At 40.3% G+C, this 20,363-nt stretch overlaps 3 protein-coding genes across 3 annotated transcripts; all 3 read right to left on the bottom strand.

Annotated features, from left to right (window-relative positions):
- Positions 1-6,342: 6,342 nt before the first annotated feature.
- Positions 6,343-7,389, bottom strand: LOC136254947 (uncharacterized). Its single transcript, XM_066047699.1, has one exon. The coding sequence runs from the start codon at positions 7,387-7,389 to the stop codon at positions 6,343-6,345; it is 1,047 nt and encodes a 348-aa protein (XP_065903771.1).
- Positions 7,390-11,518: 4,129 nt separating this feature from the next.
- LOC136255031 (uncharacterized) lies at positions 11,519-13,041 on the bottom strand. The gene is made up of 3 exons (XM_066047783.1): positions 12,762-13,041; positions 11,654-12,716; positions 11,519-11,522 (listed from the first exon to the last, which is right to left on the bottom strand). Exons 1-3 carry the CDS (start codon positions 13,039-13,041, stop codon positions 11,519-11,521), a joined length of 1,347 nt encoding a protein of 448 aa, XP_065903855.1.
- Positions 13,042-14,371: 1,330 nt separating this feature from the next.
- On the bottom strand, positions 14,372-14,941 carry LOC136255129 (uncharacterized protein DDB_G0290587-like). Its single transcript, XM_066047879.1, has one exon. It carries the CDS (start codon positions 14,939-14,941, stop codon positions 14,372-14,374), a length of 570 nt encoding a protein of 189 aa, XP_065903951.1.
- Between the last annotated feature and the right edge of the window lie 5,422 nt (positions 14,942-20,363).

Consider the following 20,363-nt stretch of genomic DNA (forward strand, 5'->3'; position numbering starts at 1 on the left):
ACAATCTGATGTTCGGACTTTTGCCACTCACTTCCTGGAAATCCTGCAGCTTAGTTTATTGTACCAAAAGGTAGGCTACAATAAGCAATAATTATCCTCCAACAATCAGCTTTGTGTGATTAAAAGCTTAAGAGTTACAGCCAATAGTATGCTTAGTCCGATAAAATCTATGCTCGGATAAAACTATCAGTTGTCGGACTTTGATTTTTACTACCAGTAAACAATGTCCAATTTATTTCAAATTTGTATGCAAGATACCTGTACTCATTAGCTATTAATGGCCAAAACATGGTTTCGTTATCTTTAGCATAGAGGGAGTACGAGCCTCCCAATTTTTAGCGGTATTGTCGGACGCCCTCCGCTTTAATTTAGCCATGCCCACCAACAGAGTTTGTATGCTTTTGCAACAAATACACCAGTGCTAAATCACAGAAGAAGGTAAATAAATATCTCGCAAGAGTAGAGGTGTGCTTTAAAGTTGATATTCAGGATATTTCCATTGGAACGCAGTATTTTTGGCTCCTAAATGAAGGAGATGCGCGCAAGGTGGAAAAATGAAGTTATGTAAAACCACCTTCTGACCACCTACATATACTAGTCTTGGTGTCCTATCACAAATACTGTCACGGAAATTGAAAGACTTTTCTTTCTCTGCCTTATATGGGTGAAACAAAAAGGACGAAAATGTTGCTTTGTGCATCCATAGAAGGTAGAAAATGGAACATCTTTTCATTTCTAGGTGGTATTCGTGATTGAGACACCAAGACTAACAAATGTGGTTGGTCAGAAATTTGTGCCTCGTAATTTCATTTTCCTACCTAGCGTGCATCTCCTTCATTTAGGAGCCAAAAATACTGCGTTCCAATAGAAATATCCTGAATATCAACTTTAAAACACACCTCTACTCTTGAAAGATATTTATTTACCTTCTTCTGTGGTTTAGCACTGGTGCATTTGTTGCAAAAAGCATGAACTCTGTTGGTGGGCATGGCTAAATTAAAGCGGAGGGCGTCCAACAATACCGCTAAAAATTGGGAGGCTCGTACTCCCTCTATGCTAAAGATAACGAAACCATTTTTTGGCCATTAATAGCTAATGAGTACAGGTATATTGCATACAAATTTGAAATAAATTGGACATTGTTTACTGGTAGTAAAAATCAAAGTTCGACAACTGATAGTTTTATCCGAGCATAGATTTTATCGGACTATATATATATATTTGTTAATGTACAAACTCAATCATGAGTATATTCGTACATATGTAGTTAGCTACTTATTTACAAATTTATATAATTGTTAAATAAATCAAGAGATGGAGCTTGGATAATATGATCATCTAGTTGGTTCCATAATTTTATTGTAAAAGGAAAGAAGGAGTTCATATAAGCATCTACCCTTGTTGGCAACTGCAGAAATCTTTGATGGTGACCTCTAGTTGTGGTGTTGCTTGGTCTAAACTGTTGGTGCACATTAATATCTACCATGTCATTAATTATTTTATACATTAGTGAGGCTCTCAAACTATTTCTTCGCTTCTCCAATGTGTGCCATTGTAAACTGTTCAACATTTCTGTCACACTAGCTGTTCTATTATAGTTATTCATCACAAACCTTGCTGCTCTTCTCTGTACCATTTCTAATTTATAGATGTTATGTTCATGGTATGGGGACCACACTGTACTGGCATATTCTAGAATGGGGTGAACAAATGTATTATAGCAGTAGCATTTAACTGTTGCAGGACACTTTGCTAGATTCCGTTGTAAAAGACTTCTTACTGAGTTTGCTTTTGCAGTGATCATGTTAACGTGTTGTGTCCATTTAAGATTTTTGTCGATAATGACACCCAGATACTTTGTATGACTTACTGATGGTATTAAGGTATTAGATAGGTAATAGGATGATTGAACATAATTCATTTTATTGGTAATTCTCAAAAATTCAGTCTTTGAAGGACTAAATGACATCTGCCAAACATCAGCCCATTGTGATAAAGTATCCAAATCATTCTGAAGGGCTACCACATCTTGTTCAGAATGAATACTTCTGTAGAGTAAAGTATCATCTGCATACAACCGAATTTTTGATGAAATATTGTGTGCAATATCGTTAATGTAACATAGAAACAAGAGTGGTCCCAACACTGACCCCTGTGGCACTCCTGAAGTTACTTTACACAGTTGGCTATATTCACCATTCACAACAACTTGTTGGGATCTGTCTGTCAGGAAGCTTTTAATCCATCTTAATATATTTCCACAAATACCATAGTGACTAAGTTTGCTGCAGAGTCTGTTTATAGGTATGGTATCAAAGGCTTTAGACATATCTAAGAAAATTGCATCAATTTGTCCTGATAGGTTGAGAGTAGTGGCAAAGTCATCAATTGTTTCAATTAACTGGGTTTCACAAGATCTTCTGGATCTAAAGCCATGTTGTTGGTCAGCAAGAACATTGTGTTTATTTAAATGAGAGTAGATATTTGAAGATATTATATGTTCTAGGGTTTTGCACACAACACTGGTAAGAGAAATTGGCCTATAATTTGCTGGTAAACAGCGATCCCCTCTCTTAAAAACAGGTACCACAAAAGCTTTCCTCCAATCATCAGGGATAATTCCTTGTTCTAAGGATCCTTGGAATAACATTGTAAGGCAAGGTGCTAGTTCTGAAGAGAATTCTTTCAAAAATCTGGTTGGAATATTGTCAGGGCCACCAGCCTTTTGAGCATCCAAGTTAGACAGTAATTGTGTCACTCCTTCAACATTAACTTCAATACAGTCCATATCTGGAAAAGGTGGGCCTGGTACTTCTGGTGTTACTGAAGTATCTTCTATTGTAAACACAGACTTGAATTGATCATTAAGAGCATTAGCCTTATCTGTATCATCTGTGATTGTGTTCCCTTCAACTGTCAGGGTTGTGATTCCAGTAGTATCTTTACGACAATTTTTAATGAAAGACCAAAACTTTTTGTTGTTCACTCTAGGGTCAGATATTCTTGACACATAATTGTAGTATGCTCTGCGGCATTCATGCTGAGATAACTTTTTTATGTTTTTGTAGTTGGACCAATCACTTGCTAACCCAGTAGAACGGGCTTTATTATATAACCTTTTCTTTTTACTACAGATACGTTTGGTTCTGGTGGTTACCCATGGTTGGTTGAATCTAGAACTAGGATATGTGTAAGGCACAAGCTCCATACAATCCACACACATTGCTTTGAAGTCATTCCACATCTTCTGTACACATGAAGTGGTTGTATTAGAGCTAGTGAAACTTGAAGTAAATTCTGTAATAACTTGTGATAACAGTTGGAAGTCAGCTTTTGCCCACTGATAAAGTTTTCTTTTAGCTGGACACCTGTACTTTGCCGTAATGAATGATTCAACATAAACTGCATCGTGATCACTGATTCCTGGGATGGGGATACATTTATTTATAAGATTTGGCCTGTTTGTAGCAAAAATATCCAGAGTGTTATTTCCCCTAGTGGGAAAGGATACCATTTGTGAGATACCTGAATCACAGAAAAGTTCCAGTACTAAGTTACAAAAAGACACAGGGTAATTATTTCCATTATGTGAATTTGTAAGCCAGTCAATGTTAGGGAGATTTATGTCTCCTCCAATCCAAATAATTGCCCCAGGGAAGTCAGTTATTATGTCCTGTATAAGATTACACAATGACTGAAGATATGCAGCATCACTATTTGGTGGTCTATAGACAGCCAGTACTATAAGTAGGTGATGATTTAGCTGGAGTTTGCAAGCAACTGCTTCCACATTGGTTGTAAGAGTTAAGCTTTCCCAATTGTACATCTTACTACATGCCAGAAAGACACCGCCATAACCATCATTTCTGTCTTGTCGAAATGCTTCAAAGTGTTGTGGTGCAAATATCTCAGATGATGAAATGGTAGGATTCAGCCATGATTCTGTGCCAACTACTAAGCATACTATTGGCTGTAACTCTTAAGCTTTTAATCATGCAAAGCTGATTATTGGAGGATAATTATTGCTTGGTGTAGCCTACCTTTTAGTACAACAACCAAAGCTGCAGGATTCCCAGGAAGTGAATGGCAGCTGTCCGAACATCATATTGTCCGATAATTGATACTTTACTCTATCAGCATGCCATGAAAGCTTCGTCCCAGACTTACAGCAGCCAATGTACATTTTGCATGAATCTGGTGTAAACCACAACTCTGTTAATCAGTACAATTTGTGCACGTGATACTTTATAATGACTTGACCTTTTCTCCATTTCCAGCTCCATTTGCATATGCTATTATTTTTATCTAGAAGAGTCACGTTTTCCTGTTTTCTTTCATCAGCAGTAAGGTAGGCTTTACGGTACTTTCCTTATCAAAAAATACGTTTGACAAATCCACTCAGGAAACGAAATCTTTTGCTGTCAGCACCATCCACACTGAATCCTACTGACGATTATCACTCACTGTGAATCAGAGGTACAGTACCACGACTGTAGTGTACCACGCTTTGACTCCATTTTAAATTTCGAATTTAAACCGCGCCAAGGAGCGTGGCACGTACGTCTTTTATAGGGACTTCCCAAGGGATTTTCCACGTAGTGGATCACGTGATATACCATCTATCTCGATCTCTTCTGAAATCATGGTTCAAGAAAAGAGGTACATGTTTACGCTTTACAGTATTAAAGTAGCGTGGTTTTGTGTGCTGCTGTGAATCCTCGCGTGAATCTTAAGCTACTTGTGATGGTTGGGCAAGAGTTTGTGATGGTTGGGCAAGAAACTGTGATGGTTGGGAAAATGCCCGCCCATGCCCACCCTTGGCTACGCCACTGATCATAAGTCAATTTGGCTCTTCCAATTGCCTTTCTGAGGTACCTACATATGTACGAATATACTCATGATTGAGTTTGTACATTAACAAATATATATATACCTCTTAGTAGATTTCACCATTCGCTCGAACATTCCACCCCACCAAGGAGCCTTCTCCAGATTAAACTGCAACTACAACCCGACCAGGCTGCTGTACTGCTTCACATCTGGGTGTGTTAGCACTGCTTGAATAGCCTTGGCCGACGACTTGAGCGTTTTCCCATTGTCTGATACAACCTTACGAGGGAATCCCCTCCTTGAGGTAAACCGTCTAAAACATCGAAGAAAGGCATTGGCTGATATATCCGGTACTATGTCTAGATGCACTGCTCGCACCACACAGCATGTATATGAACATATCCATACCTTCCTCTCCATAGGCGGATCTGAGGGGGTGCCAAGGAGTGCTGTGCCCCCCCCTGGCCCTTCTCTTGCCCCCCTTGGACTTTCAGTACTATATTGATACCAGAAACTAGAATCATGCATTCACAGTGTATTCAGAAGTATAGAAAGCCAATGGGCAAATAGAAGACAACAATTATAAATGTACTTTACAGTTATAGCTAAACTGTACACTATAAAGAAAGCGAGACAAATAGATTTGAATTTTTGTGGAAAGATCGAGATACTCTAATAGAGCAGTCACTACTCTAATAGAACAGTCGCAGTTCTAATGTCATCAATTTACAAATATAACAATGCTAGCTACTCCTTATTTTGTTTTGGTATGCACTTTACCATCAAACAGGTTTATCTCAGATAGGCCAACCAATCTTTGTATGCATTGCAAAGCATACACTTTGTTAGCTAAGTGCTATCAAAAATGCTCTCAAATTCAAACCTAGGAGGTCAAATTTTTAAAATTTTCTCCAACTACAGTCTTAAAAACTGTATGTCCATCATTCATCCAGCTATATGCTAAATAAAGTTATACAAATGAATATAATTTGTGTACTAGAATTCCGCCATTCTTATCCTCAGTGATATGGATGCGGCAATTATGCCAGCATAATTTCGAGCATAATAGGTATGTGCGGGAATCAGGAATTATGCTAGCATTTTGAGATGATTATAAAGCTTTAACAATAGGAAAATCTACAGATTGAACAACTTAATTTTAAAAGAAAATCTACAGATTGAACAATTTCGTTTTAAAAGATCGAGATACTCTAATAGAGCAGTCGCTGATTATTATTTACTCCAATAAAGCAGTCACATTGAAATGAAATACTCTAATACAGCAACCAGCTAAAGAATCCAAGACTATTTGAAGCTTAGACATCAACGAAAATGGTGTGATACAGCAATAAACTGGCATTATTAGCCAATTATGGTGGCATAATTTGGGAATTATGGGCAATTCTCAAAAGCATAATAGGTGATTTTTTGAGCACTGCTCAAAAGTATAATGCTCAATTTTTGGAGCATAATAGCCTCATGCCTACACAGTGAAATAAACACTGTAGTGCACTAAAATTTCTTGCTCCCCCTTGGCACCCCCTGACAGTGTCTCCTAGATCCGCCTATGTTCCTCTCCACAACTAGTCCTTGGGTTTTCACATATAGTGGCCCTGCAAAATCTATACCAACATATGTAAATGCTGGATCATCCTTCACTCTGAATTGCGGTAACGGCGGAGGCTGTGGAGTACGCTGAGGCAGACCCTCGTATCGTCGGAAAATCACACACCTGGATAACACCTGATGCACAACCTGCCTCCCTTGAACGGTCCAATACCTTGACCTAAGAGTTTTCTTGACTCCATTATGCATGATTCGTTCATGCGCTTCCTTTATCACCAAAACTGTCAAGGGGTGATGCTTCGGTAATAACACAGGATGTCTTGTAGTCATTGGGAGGTCCGCATTCTCTAATCTACCTCCACATCTCCACAACTGCTTATCGTCCAAGTAAAGACCAAACTTCCTTTTCCACATGGGAAATGCCTTATCCGTAATTAGTTCATGCTGTGCTGTCAAAAGCCACCTGGATTCTGCTTCAGCTATCTCCGCTGAGCTCACCTCCGAACATTCTACCATCTGGCGTCTGCCTATCTTACTCTTCAATATCTCCACAAATCTCAGCACATAAGCAGTGACACGCAACAATCTCCTTAGTCTACTAAACTTCTCACAATCCACAACTTGCTTCAAATTAACTAACTCACTTGTACTCAGTAAGGAGTGTGAAGCACTGGATTGGTTAGCCTTGAGCTCCTCCAAACACGTATCGGACATGACTGTCTCTTCCTCTGGTACATCGGTCAAGTTAACCAGCCAACTTGGGCCGTGCCTCCACAACACGTTCCTGTTCAACTCCGAAGGCGTTGTCCCTCTCGATGGTACGTCTGCTGGATTCTCTTTACCAGGGCAATGATGCCAACATTCAATTGGTACTAGCTTCCGTATCTCGTTGACCCGGTTTTGGACGAATGGTTTCCAGTCCTTCTCGAGTCCTCTGATCCAGCACAACGCCACCTTCGAGTCTGTAAAACAAAACAGAGTGTTAAATTCCATCTCTTGTTCAAGTGCAGAGGACACACTACTTATCAACTTAGCAAGGAGAAGTGCTGACAGTAACTCCAGTCTAGGGATTGTTTGTGCCTTAACTGGGGAGACTCTTGTCTTAGCGGTCACAAATTTTGTATTTGTATTTGTATTTTAAGGATAAAGGTTAATGCCTGTACATCCATAAACAAAATTAATAATTATTATGTACTTAGCTATTCTAATTACTATACAAAATCAAACAAGCAATTACTGTAGTGTCTGTCCAGCAGTGTTTTAAAATCATTGACAGAGGGAGAATCAACAATAGATTGGGGTAATGAATTCCAGTCATTGATTACTCTGTTACTATAAAAATTATATCTTGTATACGAATTAGTGTGATGTTTGAATAATTTCCTTGTGTGACCTCTTGTTACAGTAGAAGTGGATGGGGCAAATAAATGATTTTCTATATCATAACTGCCTTTGAGAATTTGGTACAAATATATCAAATCACCGCTTCATCTACGGTGTTGTAAAGATGGTATGTTTAGATGTCTTAATCTGTCGTAGTATGATAAATGGTTGATAGATGGAATCATTCTGGTTGCTTTACACTGCATTCTTTCAAGTTTTTGATTGTCAAGTGTGTAAGAAGGTCCCCATATGACATTGTTATATTCAACAATTGGGCGGACAAGTGTTTTATATAGTTTTACCATGACATCAGAGTCCTTACACTCACAGATGAGACCTAGAATCCGGTAGGCCTTTTAACTACCATATCTGTGTGAATGTGAAATTTTAATTTGAAGTCAATTTGTATGCCAAGATCTCGAATGTTATCCAATAGCTCCAGCTGGATTCCTGCTATAGTATAATTGCCGGTGTATGGAGCATTGCCAATATATAAGACCTTGCATTTTACAAATTCAACTGAATTTCCCACTAAAGTTTCAACCCTTATGTACACTACTGCAGCGTATGCTCGTGATGATGCATCGCAGAATCCGATGAGACTGTACTGTTGAGAAGCTTGCCTAGAACTCCAACAATAACATCGGGGTATGGACAATGTGACACTGTCAAAACGTGAAGTTATAGCCTTCCACTTGTTGAGAAGCTCTCCCGCCAATGGCTCATCCCATCCAACCCTACCCACACACAAGTCTCTGAACAACATTTTGAACTGTATGGTGATGGGTGATACAAATCCTAAAGGATCATAAAACTTGCTAGCCACACTGACTATCTGTCACTTAGTAGCTTCGACGCTTCTTACAAGAATTGCCAGCTCACTAAGATCAAATACTAAGTGATCTTGTACAAAATTCCACTTTACACCCAGTATTCTCTGCTCTACATCGTTCCTTTGCTTCCCACCCAAGACCTCCTTGGTGTAGGTCTTGTCTTCATCAACTACGGATTCACATTCTCCTTTACATTTTCTGGCAGTTAGCCCACCCTCGATTGACTCTATGCGTTGCTGTAGTCCCTCAGAATTGCTCACGAACTTACGCAAATTGAAGCCTCCATCAAGGGTGGGGACTATTCTACGGAACGGAACGGAACGGAACGGAACGGAATGATGGACTAAACCACGGAACGGAACGCTTTCTCAAACTGAAGCTTGCAACTTACCATTGCTGAAACTTCCCTTATAAGTTAGCAGTGGCATCTCCAGTGGGTGGTTAAACATAAGATAAAAAGAATTAACGGATCGATTGTGGGTTTTTGTTGGTTGTCATTAGTAACGAAGTATTATTGTGGGATGAGCTGTATCAGTGATGTTCATCCATACAGAAGGGAACTTTATGTGAGCTGTTTTTCTTATTTAGACTTCAGAAAACAGTCTGGGCCGGTCTTTCAAGTCATAAGTCAGTGTATAAATAAAGCAAGCAGGAAGATACTGGTAACAGGAAAGAGCCAGCTGAATTAAAACTTGAAGAATTTTGTGCAGTGTGTGAGGAGCAAATATTTTGGCAGACCGCAAGGAGGGTATATTCTGCAAACATCACTGAAGTGTATGCACGGAGTTATTTATATATTAACAGCTGGTGCAGTGGACTAATGCCGTATTCAATAGTGAGCTGATTTTATCTGTTGCACAATTCAAGGATGTGTCTGACTGCTAGCCTTGAATCAGGCTAAATGTCAAAACTCCAAGATCAGCCAAATCTCTATTATAAGCCGCATGTGAAACCATGCCCGTAGCCACCAGGCAAACGTAATTTGGACCAGGATGTGTGTGTAATTTCAATGTATCTAGTCAGACCTGAAATGGAACACTTACATTAATTACATACCACCTAAGAATCCTAGGATTTCTTAAGTGTAACATTTCACATGCTTCACTTCAAACAAAACAGGTTAAATTTGTTCGTCTATTTTCAAGTGATTCCCAGTCCAGCTGGTCCATGAAATTACAATGGGATCACATGTATTTGTTACAGTGCGGGCTGTCCTGTGTTGGATCTACTCTAGAGTTGAGATTTCAAGGTAGACTCACTGCCAATTTACTGACACTAGTACTGTTGTAGCATGTTTAAGTGGAGGACAAATAAAATAGTAATGCTAGATTATTTATGTATACAAATTTTTCATAATGAAATTGATATCCCATTTTGATTTGTACTTCCACTTTGCAACATATTCAAGAGCAAGAAGCTACCACACTTAATCTCCAACCACTGTCATTAATTAACCAAGATCTCACTAGTCTGTAATTCACCTTACTGTAGTGATTTTATTGATTCATCTGTATGCTTTCTTCATTTCCCTTGAAGTTGTACCAAGAGTTCATAATAAGGTGGGGAGTGTCTAACTTGAATGCATTCACCAAACACCCTGCTTAAAGTAACACCTCGGCCTTATTTCAGAACAAAGGCTTTACCTTCTTCAGCAACTCTAATCAACAGTTTTCTATCCCCCAGTAAAGGTGTCTTATTTGATGAAAGGTGAACTTTACACAGGGTGTTTGTACAGGCCATACTGAGAGTTAGACACTCTCCCCCATACAAATCAGTATTACGAACTCTTGGTTGTACAGTATAGGTAAACAAAGATAAGTTTCTCTCCCATCTTATTCTAGGATTTCTATTGACAAGGAAAATTCAATTATTTGTATACAGGCTCAAAATTGAGAAAATATAAAGAAAGTGAATTAATATTATACAGTCAGTTTGCTTTTGGATATTTAATGTCTCCAACCACAACAAAAATTCGATGAATCCATGCATCTCATCACTGGTCGTCTGAACATTCTGAAAGTGATACCTCACTCAATCAACCATATATTCTGTTTATTAGACTGAATAAAGTCATGATTACCTAAACAATCACTTAATTAATGTTTTATAATTATCCTATTCCATTTTCCTGGAGGTTCCACTGATAAAATGCAATTTCAGCAATGATAGCAGCTAGCCAAGCTGCAAGTTGATTCAGAAAGCACTCCATTCTGTAAAATAGACCCCATCCAGAATTCAACTCAGTACTCAGGCTGAGATATCTGACAATAGTCCACTACTCTCTTAATGAATCATTGATGTTCACACAATATAGCCTCCTTGAGGTATCTGAATGTTTGCTCCTCACACACTGCACAAAATTCCTTTAGATTCTACTTAGACTGAGTTGATTCAGCTTGTCACCATACTTATTTCCTTTGTAGTGTAGCTATACACATACTGATTTATGCCGATTAGAAAGGCTGGGCCTCAGACCTCGCCTCAGACTGTACATTCTAAAGTCAAGTAAGTAAAAATAACTCACATACTAGTAAAAAAAAGTCATGCAGTAAGTTCCCTACTTGATATATCCGAAGATGAAATCACTGAGTCAGCTATTCCCACAATTAGTACTTCGTTACTAATGACAACCAACAAGAACCCACAATCGATCCTTAAATTCGTTTTATCTTTCTTGGGGTACGTTTGATTACCTGCTGGAAGTGCCACTGATAACTTGTACAGCAATGGTAAGCTGCAAGCTTCAATCTGAGAAAGCATTCCGTTCCGCAGTTTAGTCCATCATTCCGTTCCGTTCCGTTCCGTTCCGTTCCGTAGAATAGTCCCCACCTCCATCAAGTAGTATCTTCTTAGCCTTGGCATAGAGGTCAAAGGCACCATCATCATCTGCTGCTCAGAAGCTGACATCATCTACATAAATAGAACGACTAAAGGTTTCAACAAATGATGGTTCGATATCCTTGTATTCCTCTACATGATGTCTGATAGTGGCATTCAAAAGGAATGGGCTTGACGACACTCCAAAGACAACTCGGGCAAACCTTAGTGTCAAGACTGCTGGTACCTTCTTGTGTACGTCATCAATCCAGAGAAACCGTAGTACATCTCTATCACATGGCGCAACTGAGATTTGTAGAAAGGCCTTTTCTATGTCAGCCACTAGCGCTACTTTGTGTGACCTGAATCTAAGTAGTATGTCCAAAATACATTGGTCAAACTTGGGCCCCGCATACAAGCAATCATTAAGAGATGGACTTCGAGTTTTGGCCGAGGCATCGTAAACCACCCGGACCTTCGTTGTCAACTTATCCTCTCTGATTACTGGGTGATGCGGTAAGTAATGGGTCAACTTACTCTGAGACCCTTCATCCTTCACAACTTCCACAATTCCAGCAGCAAGCTGTTCCTTGATCACATCATCATAACGTCGGAGTACGTCTGGGGACTGTCTCAAGCATCTAAGCAATCCGGTAAGTCTCTTCAGGGATAATTCATAGTGGGATGGTAAGGTGGGAGTTGCCTCCTTCCACGGCAGGTTAACTTCATATATCCCATTCTTAAAACATATTTCCTTCTGGAACTGTTCGTACACATCCGCCTCACCTTCCCTTATGCCAAGTGACTCCAAGTCCCGAAAGGACTTGAGAGTTCTGTCCAAACTGCGTTCGGACTCTTGTGGCACATAGCCATCCACCTTCAAAGCATGAGTCGACACAAGGTTACATGATGTATTCTGAGATAGCAAGCCTTCAACTGGTCCAGACAATACCCATCCAAGTCTTGTATGAACTGCAGTAGGACCATCACCTCTATTAATCAGCTTGCCAGTGACCAATTTCCAATAATTGTCAGCACCAATCAACTTGTCTACTTCTAATTCATCACCATCACATGAGTAGTCTGCAAAATCTAGGTTAGCAAGATACTCATATAGCTCTGTTACACATGATATTGTTTGGCCACACAACGGTTCACAAATAAATGGTACAGCTAAAAACAATAAGTTCATACTCCCCCCAGCTCGCAGGTTGATCCCCACTGACACAGCATCACACAATTGTCTATTGCCCTTCTCAGACCCAAAGGTCTTGATTAACATGGTTTCTGAATATAGCATGTTTAATCAGAGGGAATGTTTCACCCTCTCACTTATATAAGATCGTTGGCTTCCGCTATCAAATATTGCCCGTATGTTCATTGATATAGTTGGCTCACAGGGCTTGAAGACAGACACTTGTGCTGTCTGCAACAACACTGGCACCTTAGTAGTACTACTCTGAAATGCAGCAGTGGTAGTTGGCATACTGGGAACCATTCCACCAGTGTTGGGTGCGTCCTGGATTTGCAGCATCTGAGGTTGAATAGTAGTTGGAATACCACCAGTACCTTGATTCTGCCTAATGGTCTGGGATCTAGCTCCATCCTGCATCATTCGTCCATTACAAATACTAGTATGATGCCTCCCTCCACAGCCCGTGCATCTTAAAGTAGAGCGACAATCACGGCTTGTGTGGTGTCTTCTGAGACACACAAAACACCTTCTCGCCTTCCTCAAAATTTGCTTATGCTCATTTGGATCGGTTACCATTCTACATGAAATGGAGGAGTGTTGTTGTCTACAGTAAGAGCACTTAGGAACAGGGGATTCACTTGAATACAGTGCAGTGTTAGTAGGCAGGCTCTTGCCTTGAGCCTTGGGTAGACGGTTACCGTCAGTGCTTGCATTGGACGTGTTAGAAGCACGTTCCCTGGCCTTAATTTCCACATCATCAGTTCATCTAAATTCCATCTTCCTTCTCTTACTTCTCGACTCACAATTAGGCGTAGTTCTTGGGGAAGCTTTTTCAAAATTACGGGTGACAACAAACTACCATAGGAGTTGGCTGCAATGCCAAGGGCTCTGAGACCCCTCACCTGTGACTCCACTTGATCGTGCAAGTGACGTAATGCCTTCAAGTTGTATTGTGAAGTAACTGCTTCCAGTGAAAGTAGTGCCTCCATGTGTTTCCCACGATTTGATCTATGTCACCGAATCTGCCCTGGAGAATAGATACTGCTTCATTGTAATTGGCCGCCGTGATCCTTAATCCCGCCACCGATTCTGATGCTGGGCCTTCCAACAGTGAATTAAGGTAGACAAATTTATCAATGTTGGACAAACTGGGGTTGTTATGTATGAGGTTTCATAGGAGTCCCAGAAAGGTGTCCACTTCGTGAGGTCACCATTAAACTTCTTTAAAGTTAGTTTGGGTAGTTTCACCTTGGGCAAAGGACCAACACTTAAAGCAGTGGAGTGAAGCGGGCTTGAAACATCAAATGACACCACTGAAGCCAACGTCGTTCTTGTCTCTGAGTGAAGTACAGGCGTACTGAAGATAGGTGGAGGGATGACCGGCAATCCGGTTGTCAAAGATGACGTTGGAATTGTGAATACTGGTGCAGGAGGAGCAGTACTGGATGTCAGCGGCGGAGGAAGTAGTTGATATGATGGGGGGCTGGGCTGACCCAGACTTATTTCTATAGTTTGGTAAGGTGAGACCAACAAAAAAAAAAAGGTCGCAACCAACTTACAAGAGCTTTCTACCTCACCAACTACCATTTCTAGCTGATAAACTACATAAAAATCCTTTCATAGCTCTCTACAAACTGACTACTTTATTAGAGTGACTGCTCTATTAGAGTATCTCGATCTTTATCACGGTTTTCAGCCCCACTCCAAGAAAGATAATTTCGGTGTGATATCATTCCGAGGGGGGGCTTTAGCCCCCTAGCCCCCCCTTTCCGCCGCCTATGCTGGATGTGGAAACTGTACCTGGTGTAGTAGTATCTGTCAGTATTGATACTGGTGTAGTCTCAGAAACTTCAGGAACTGTGGCGCTGGTTGTAGCAGCAGCAGTACCTGTAGGGGTTTCAGTTGCTGCACTGGTCGTAGCAGCAGCTACTGTAGAAGCTTCAGTGGAGGGGGCACTCGTCTCATCAGTTGTAGTGGGATTGCTTACAGTTACTTGCGTTGAAGTTGGGACCAATTTTACTTCGATTGCACGAGTGGCATCAATTATGGCTCTATGCACCCTTCCACTAAAGGTATCAGCTTCATCGATCTCATGTTCCACTTCTTCATCTCCTACCAACTCCAGTATTTCATCATCCTGCTGTCTGATAATCTCCAGTTTCTCTTCAAGTGATATCTTACATTGTTCTAGCTTAGTTACCATGGAATTTCTCTCATCTGTGGATTCCATGGCTTCATATATCTCATGAACCATACGTGTAGCAGACCCCCTATGTCCGCCACGAATCTTTCTCCTTCTACTCAATCCTTCAGACATACTGTGCCTTAATTACTTAACTCACTTATTGTTGCGTTCAATGAGGTTTCGGCGTGTCAGTGGGTAACTGCCAGGACTTCCGCTTCGTCCAATCCAATTAACGTATGCCAAACTGAGCAGTAGTCTCGCGCGCTAACTCCGCACGAGACTTCCTACACGGGTAACAACACACAACAAGAAGTTCTATGACACAATCAATTACTCGCCTTCCAGGGTACCATGCCCGGTACCAAGGATTTCTTGTGGTGGGTTAATAATAATGGCGAGATACGAGTAGTATGTCCGGGTTGACGAGATCCTGACAGTTAATCTTAAATGAAATCGATCCGTAGGTCTTCGGCTCGAAGGACCATGTAGTAGATAGGGTCTATATCGCTGCCGTGCGTTCGGTATTATACGCCATCTTTAATCATTACTGACAAAAACGTGGTAGATCTGTCATGCTACAACCGGTCCCCCCAAAATCGGTCCCCCCGGACCAGTTGCAGCAACTACACTTGGTCCCCCGGACTACTTGCAGCACTGCAACTTGTCCCCCCCGGAAAACTTACGCCGCCACAGTTGGCCCCCTCTCTGCCATAAGTGGTCCCCCACTAGCTTTATCATAGACTCGATCATAGAGATCTTTGAGAAGGCGTAGGGCTAGGTACAAAGTGCCCCACTTTGCCGACCTAGCTTCCCGTTCCACTGCGGCCTCCGAGTTGGCCTTATAATTACTAGTATGCGTACGTGTTATACAAGATCGAGATGCTCTGATAGATCAGTCAGTCAATACTCTAATAGAACAGTCACCTAAAATCTACAGTTGCATTGGTACATTTAGCCTGCTAAGGATATCTTGCAAATGAAATGCATGCGATCTTGTGTATGCCATTCTTTAGGTCTATAATAACAATCTGCTGGCATGATTGTCACTCTATACAACTCTTGATTAGTGTAGTCCACATAAAAGCAATATGATCTAAACCATTCAAGATGTTTTGTCCTGCAAAAAGCTTTAGCTTCTGGGAGGCACAGATCCCTACTCCATATACTGGTTCACCCCCTTTGATAAACCCTGGATCAGCTGCTGTAAACATTAGGGGTAAAAACACTATAGCTAGCTAGTACACACAGTGGAACCTCTCTTAATAAACTCCCCGAATTAAGGACACAATAGAATAAACCTCCATAATAAGGACAAAAATTTTGGCCCTAACTGGTATGGTCAATACATTTTACCTCTGAAAAAGGAAAACCTCTATATTACAGCAAAACGTGGCCAAAAATTCTGGGTCTCACAATGTCCTTAATAAAGAGGTTCCACTGTACAATTAAACTTGCAGCTTAATGCCGACAAGATAAAATGACATAGCACCAAAACGTTAGCTGATACTATTATTAGTTTTACTATTATTAGTAGCTAACTATTAGTGTTCATAGTATTGATGTTGACTGGCACAATCCACTGGCAGAGCAGGTTATGGGCTGTGATTCCTGAGCATATAATGTACTCACATCAATGCATTATAACTATAGTGCTATCTAAATGACGATGAAAAGTATAATACACATCACGTAAATGCAATTTTAATAGGTTCTTGGAAAGGTAATCTTATGTCGTTGACATGAGGCATGATTAAATTGTGAGCTGGATTTTCATACAAGTGCAGTAATATATGCCTTCACTGATCTCATGCATAACACTATAATGCAGTCCACGATGAGCTTATATTGTAGTCATTAAGTCTCCAGGAAGATCAGTGCCATCTGAATCAATAGCTATGTTGCAGTTGTAAACTGGAACTGCAATTTCACCATCTATAATTAAAGTACTTGAGCTCTTTACAGCTACTGACCATATCCTGCACAGTCAAGGAGCATAATGCACAAGAAGAGAATGTCATAATATCAAGTAATAGATCAGAGATACCAGATATTGTTGTCAACAATAATTGTTTGTAAAGATCATGTGATCAATAACTAACTTACTCACACTTAAATAATTATTTTATATTGCATGTATACTCTTTTTGAGTCCTGCAACTTTGAGTGGTCTGTACAATCTTCGTGATGAATTGTGTATCAGTGCTTTTGTGAAGTGTTGTTGTGAACATGGTGAAACCTTTTCTATATAACCATGTGACAACCACGACCTGGTGTAAAATGGTGAAATATACAGTAACTTATATAGTTGCATGGACATCAAGTGAATCTTTCAGATTTGGCAATTATTTAACTTGATTGGTAGTCATTCTAACCTATATCATAGCACTGGCCAACAGTGAGGGTGGTCTGGTCATAACACTGATGCTTCAAGTTCACACATATATATGGGTACATTTTCACACAATTATGGTTTGAAAATAGCCTATTATGCTTTTGAGCGGTGCTTAAAAATCCAGCCTATGGTGTTCAAAATTTAAACATTGTTTTAGAACATCAAGAGGTGGTCAAGTTTGAATAGCCACTACAATGATTTTTGAAACTGAGGTAATAAATGTTGCAGTGTTTAACACTGCTTGAAGGTTCTTAGTTTACTAATTTGTTAAGATGCCTTACTGTAGTTATACTGATAGTAAAGTGTCAGTAAACTTAAGTATATGGAACATAATTATTTTACTAAGTTTTAAACTCTCAGTAAAACTTCAGTGAATGCGGGTTTACTGAAAAACTACTAAAATAACAAACAATTAACTGTTCCATATACTGGGGATATACCACTGTAGTAAACTAAGATACTTCAAGCAGTGTAACCAAGTAAATAAGATAAATGATATGGCCAGTATAGAACAATAAAACCATTGTGTGTGGTGATTCAGTTAAACTATTATGTGTCACACTCTAAGTTTACTAACTTATTGGCTTGTAAGAACCACGTAAGGTCGCCAAACTGCATCAGTTCTAGTATCATTAATGGAGAGTGTATGGTTTACACACTAAGACTAGAATAGAACTCTTCAGCTTTAACCTGCCTGTATATAGCATTTTCGACGAAACTGACATTTTAGCACATGTTGACATGTTCAAAAAATTATTGTCTATAACTATTGAAGCTGCGTATGAAGCGTGAAACATGCAGCTTGATTGATTGATTATTACTTTACAGTACTGCATACAAGTATAGAATAAGAGATCAGCGTTGAAACCGGGTCGGGTCATCCGGGTCATCCGGGTGACATTTTCTCCGGGTCATCCGGGTCTGACCCGGTTTACAATTTATCCGGGTCTGACCCGGATTGGATCACGTGAGAAACGAAATTGTTCGTTTGACGACGTGGAAACTTATAAACGCTATCGCGTAGCTCTTTCGTGAGCCACGCCCACTTATCGCATTACCAACATACGCTCAGCCACGCCCATTTGTTAGTAAGTGTAGTATGTAGCACGAAACTGAGGGTATCTATGGTGAGGGGTAGCTATTGTCAGTAGGTGAAGACCTTTTTTTTTTTGGTCTTCAATCTATAGCTAGGCTGAAGTTGCAATATTTACTCAACACGAATGGAACGCTCAAAATGTAGACTCGTTCGCTCGCTCGAGACTAGCTGAAACATGTCTCGGCTTTAATTAATCCGGGTCACATCCGGGTCAATCCGGGTCACATCCGGGTCACATCTGGGTTTGACCCGGATTGCTTTCCGGGTCAGTGGGTCATCCGGGTCAGCAGTAGTGACCCGGTTTCAACGTTGTAAGAGATGTACAATTAATAAAATCTTTAGGATACTGTACTGATGGTCTGCTAGCTCAAGGCTACCGGCCATTAAAATTCAAAATTTTATACTTACCGAATTACATTACTTATAAAAAACACATTACATATACTTAAAGAGTTACATTAAAGGGGGCGGGGTATGTTGGAACATTTACTATACATGGGCATAAAAAATGAAAAGTACAAGGGTTGTCAGCTGGTAGTTCCTGATCACTGTCCAAGCCTATATCCAAGTAAATTAATGATTATCACCATTGGTAGAACAGCTGTCTAACCCATACTCCAGCCTAAATTACAGTATAGAGATTAAATCATGTTTTATTATAGAACTAGGAAAACTATAGCCAACTGTTCGAGTGGTGTGTCATGGCCTCTGGAAAGTGGAGAAAGTAAATTGAGTATTGCAAGTTACTCTGAAGTGGTGAAGATACCCAAAAGCTTTATTTGTAGCCTCTTCTGGAGATGCATCTTAGTGTTATCCTGTCACATACTGCTGACAACTGCATGTGGATGACTACATGACACTAAGCTATATCATGGTGACTGTTCTATTTGACCATGATTTGACTGACTGCTCTATTAGAGTATTTTTGAAAGGGGGATCAAAAGGGACACTGGTGCCCACAAGGCGTTATACAAATTAAGAACCACGTGCAAATGCAAAACAATGCAATGTTCAGAATTATTTGTTTAAGAATAGGTCATGCATTACTCAAATTTCGCTTCACTGCTTCAAGACTAGTATTCCGTGGAGGGCAGTGCGTTTTGATCAAGACGTTGAGCTAGCACTGACTGGGAAGCTGATAGTGAAGATTTCTTTGGGGGGACCATCTGCAGCAGGGCGGACCATCTGCAGCAGGGATGACTATCTGCAGCAGGGCGGACCATCTGCAGCAGGGCGGACCATCTGCAGCAGGGCGGACCATCTGCAGCAACTTTACATGGTCCGGCCGGACTACTTGAGGTGCGGTGGTTGGTCCGGCCGGACCACTTGCGGCGGGGGACCACTTGCAGCGTGACAGATCACATGACACACACACACACGTGATACACATATTACATGATGGTTTTTTGAAAAGTTTCAAGTAATGTCCTCTTGTGTGATGCACAGAGCTTAGAGTAAAGTACCTGACCAGTCGACATCATAATAACCGTGTAAAAGCTCAGTAAACTTCAATTAGATCCCCTCGTTGTCGTCGACAGTAAAGAGAATAGAGTCTGAGTTTACTTAACCCTTAACCTTGACTCATAAGGTAGTTTGACTAGTTCATTCACAAGTTTAGTGGCCCGCCTTTGTACATGTTCTAGAGTGTCAATGTCCCGGGCTAGATATGGACACCAAAGTTGGACACAATATTCTAGCTGTGGTCTAACATAAGTTTTAAACTGGAAGATAAACAATTCTTTAGAGAACTTTGTAAATGTTCTTTTAAGCATTCCCAGGATTCTGGTTACAGCAGCTGCAGCTTTATCACAGTGCAAGGAAGGTTTAAGAGAAGATGGTACCCATACGCCTAGATCTTTCTCAAAATCCAGGCGTATGTGTAATTATCGCTTTGATAATGCGAATACTTTACTAGCGTTACTTAATAATAATAATAATAATATATTGCTTTACAGAATTGTGGTACAACTGCACATACAGAAAACTTGTGAATGTAATTTCAACTTATTGCACTGGGCCCTGGTGTCGGTGCAAGTCTAGTTACGCCACTGCATGTCAGCGGAGAA

The sequence above is a fragment of the Dysidea avara genome, chromosome 1 (assembly GCF_963678975.1).
Source record: "Dysidea avara chromosome 1, odDysAvar1.4, whole genome shotgun sequence".
Classification (NCBI taxonomy): domain Eukaryota; kingdom Metazoa; phylum Porifera; class Demospongiae; order Dictyoceratida; family Dysideidae; genus Dysidea; species Dysidea avara.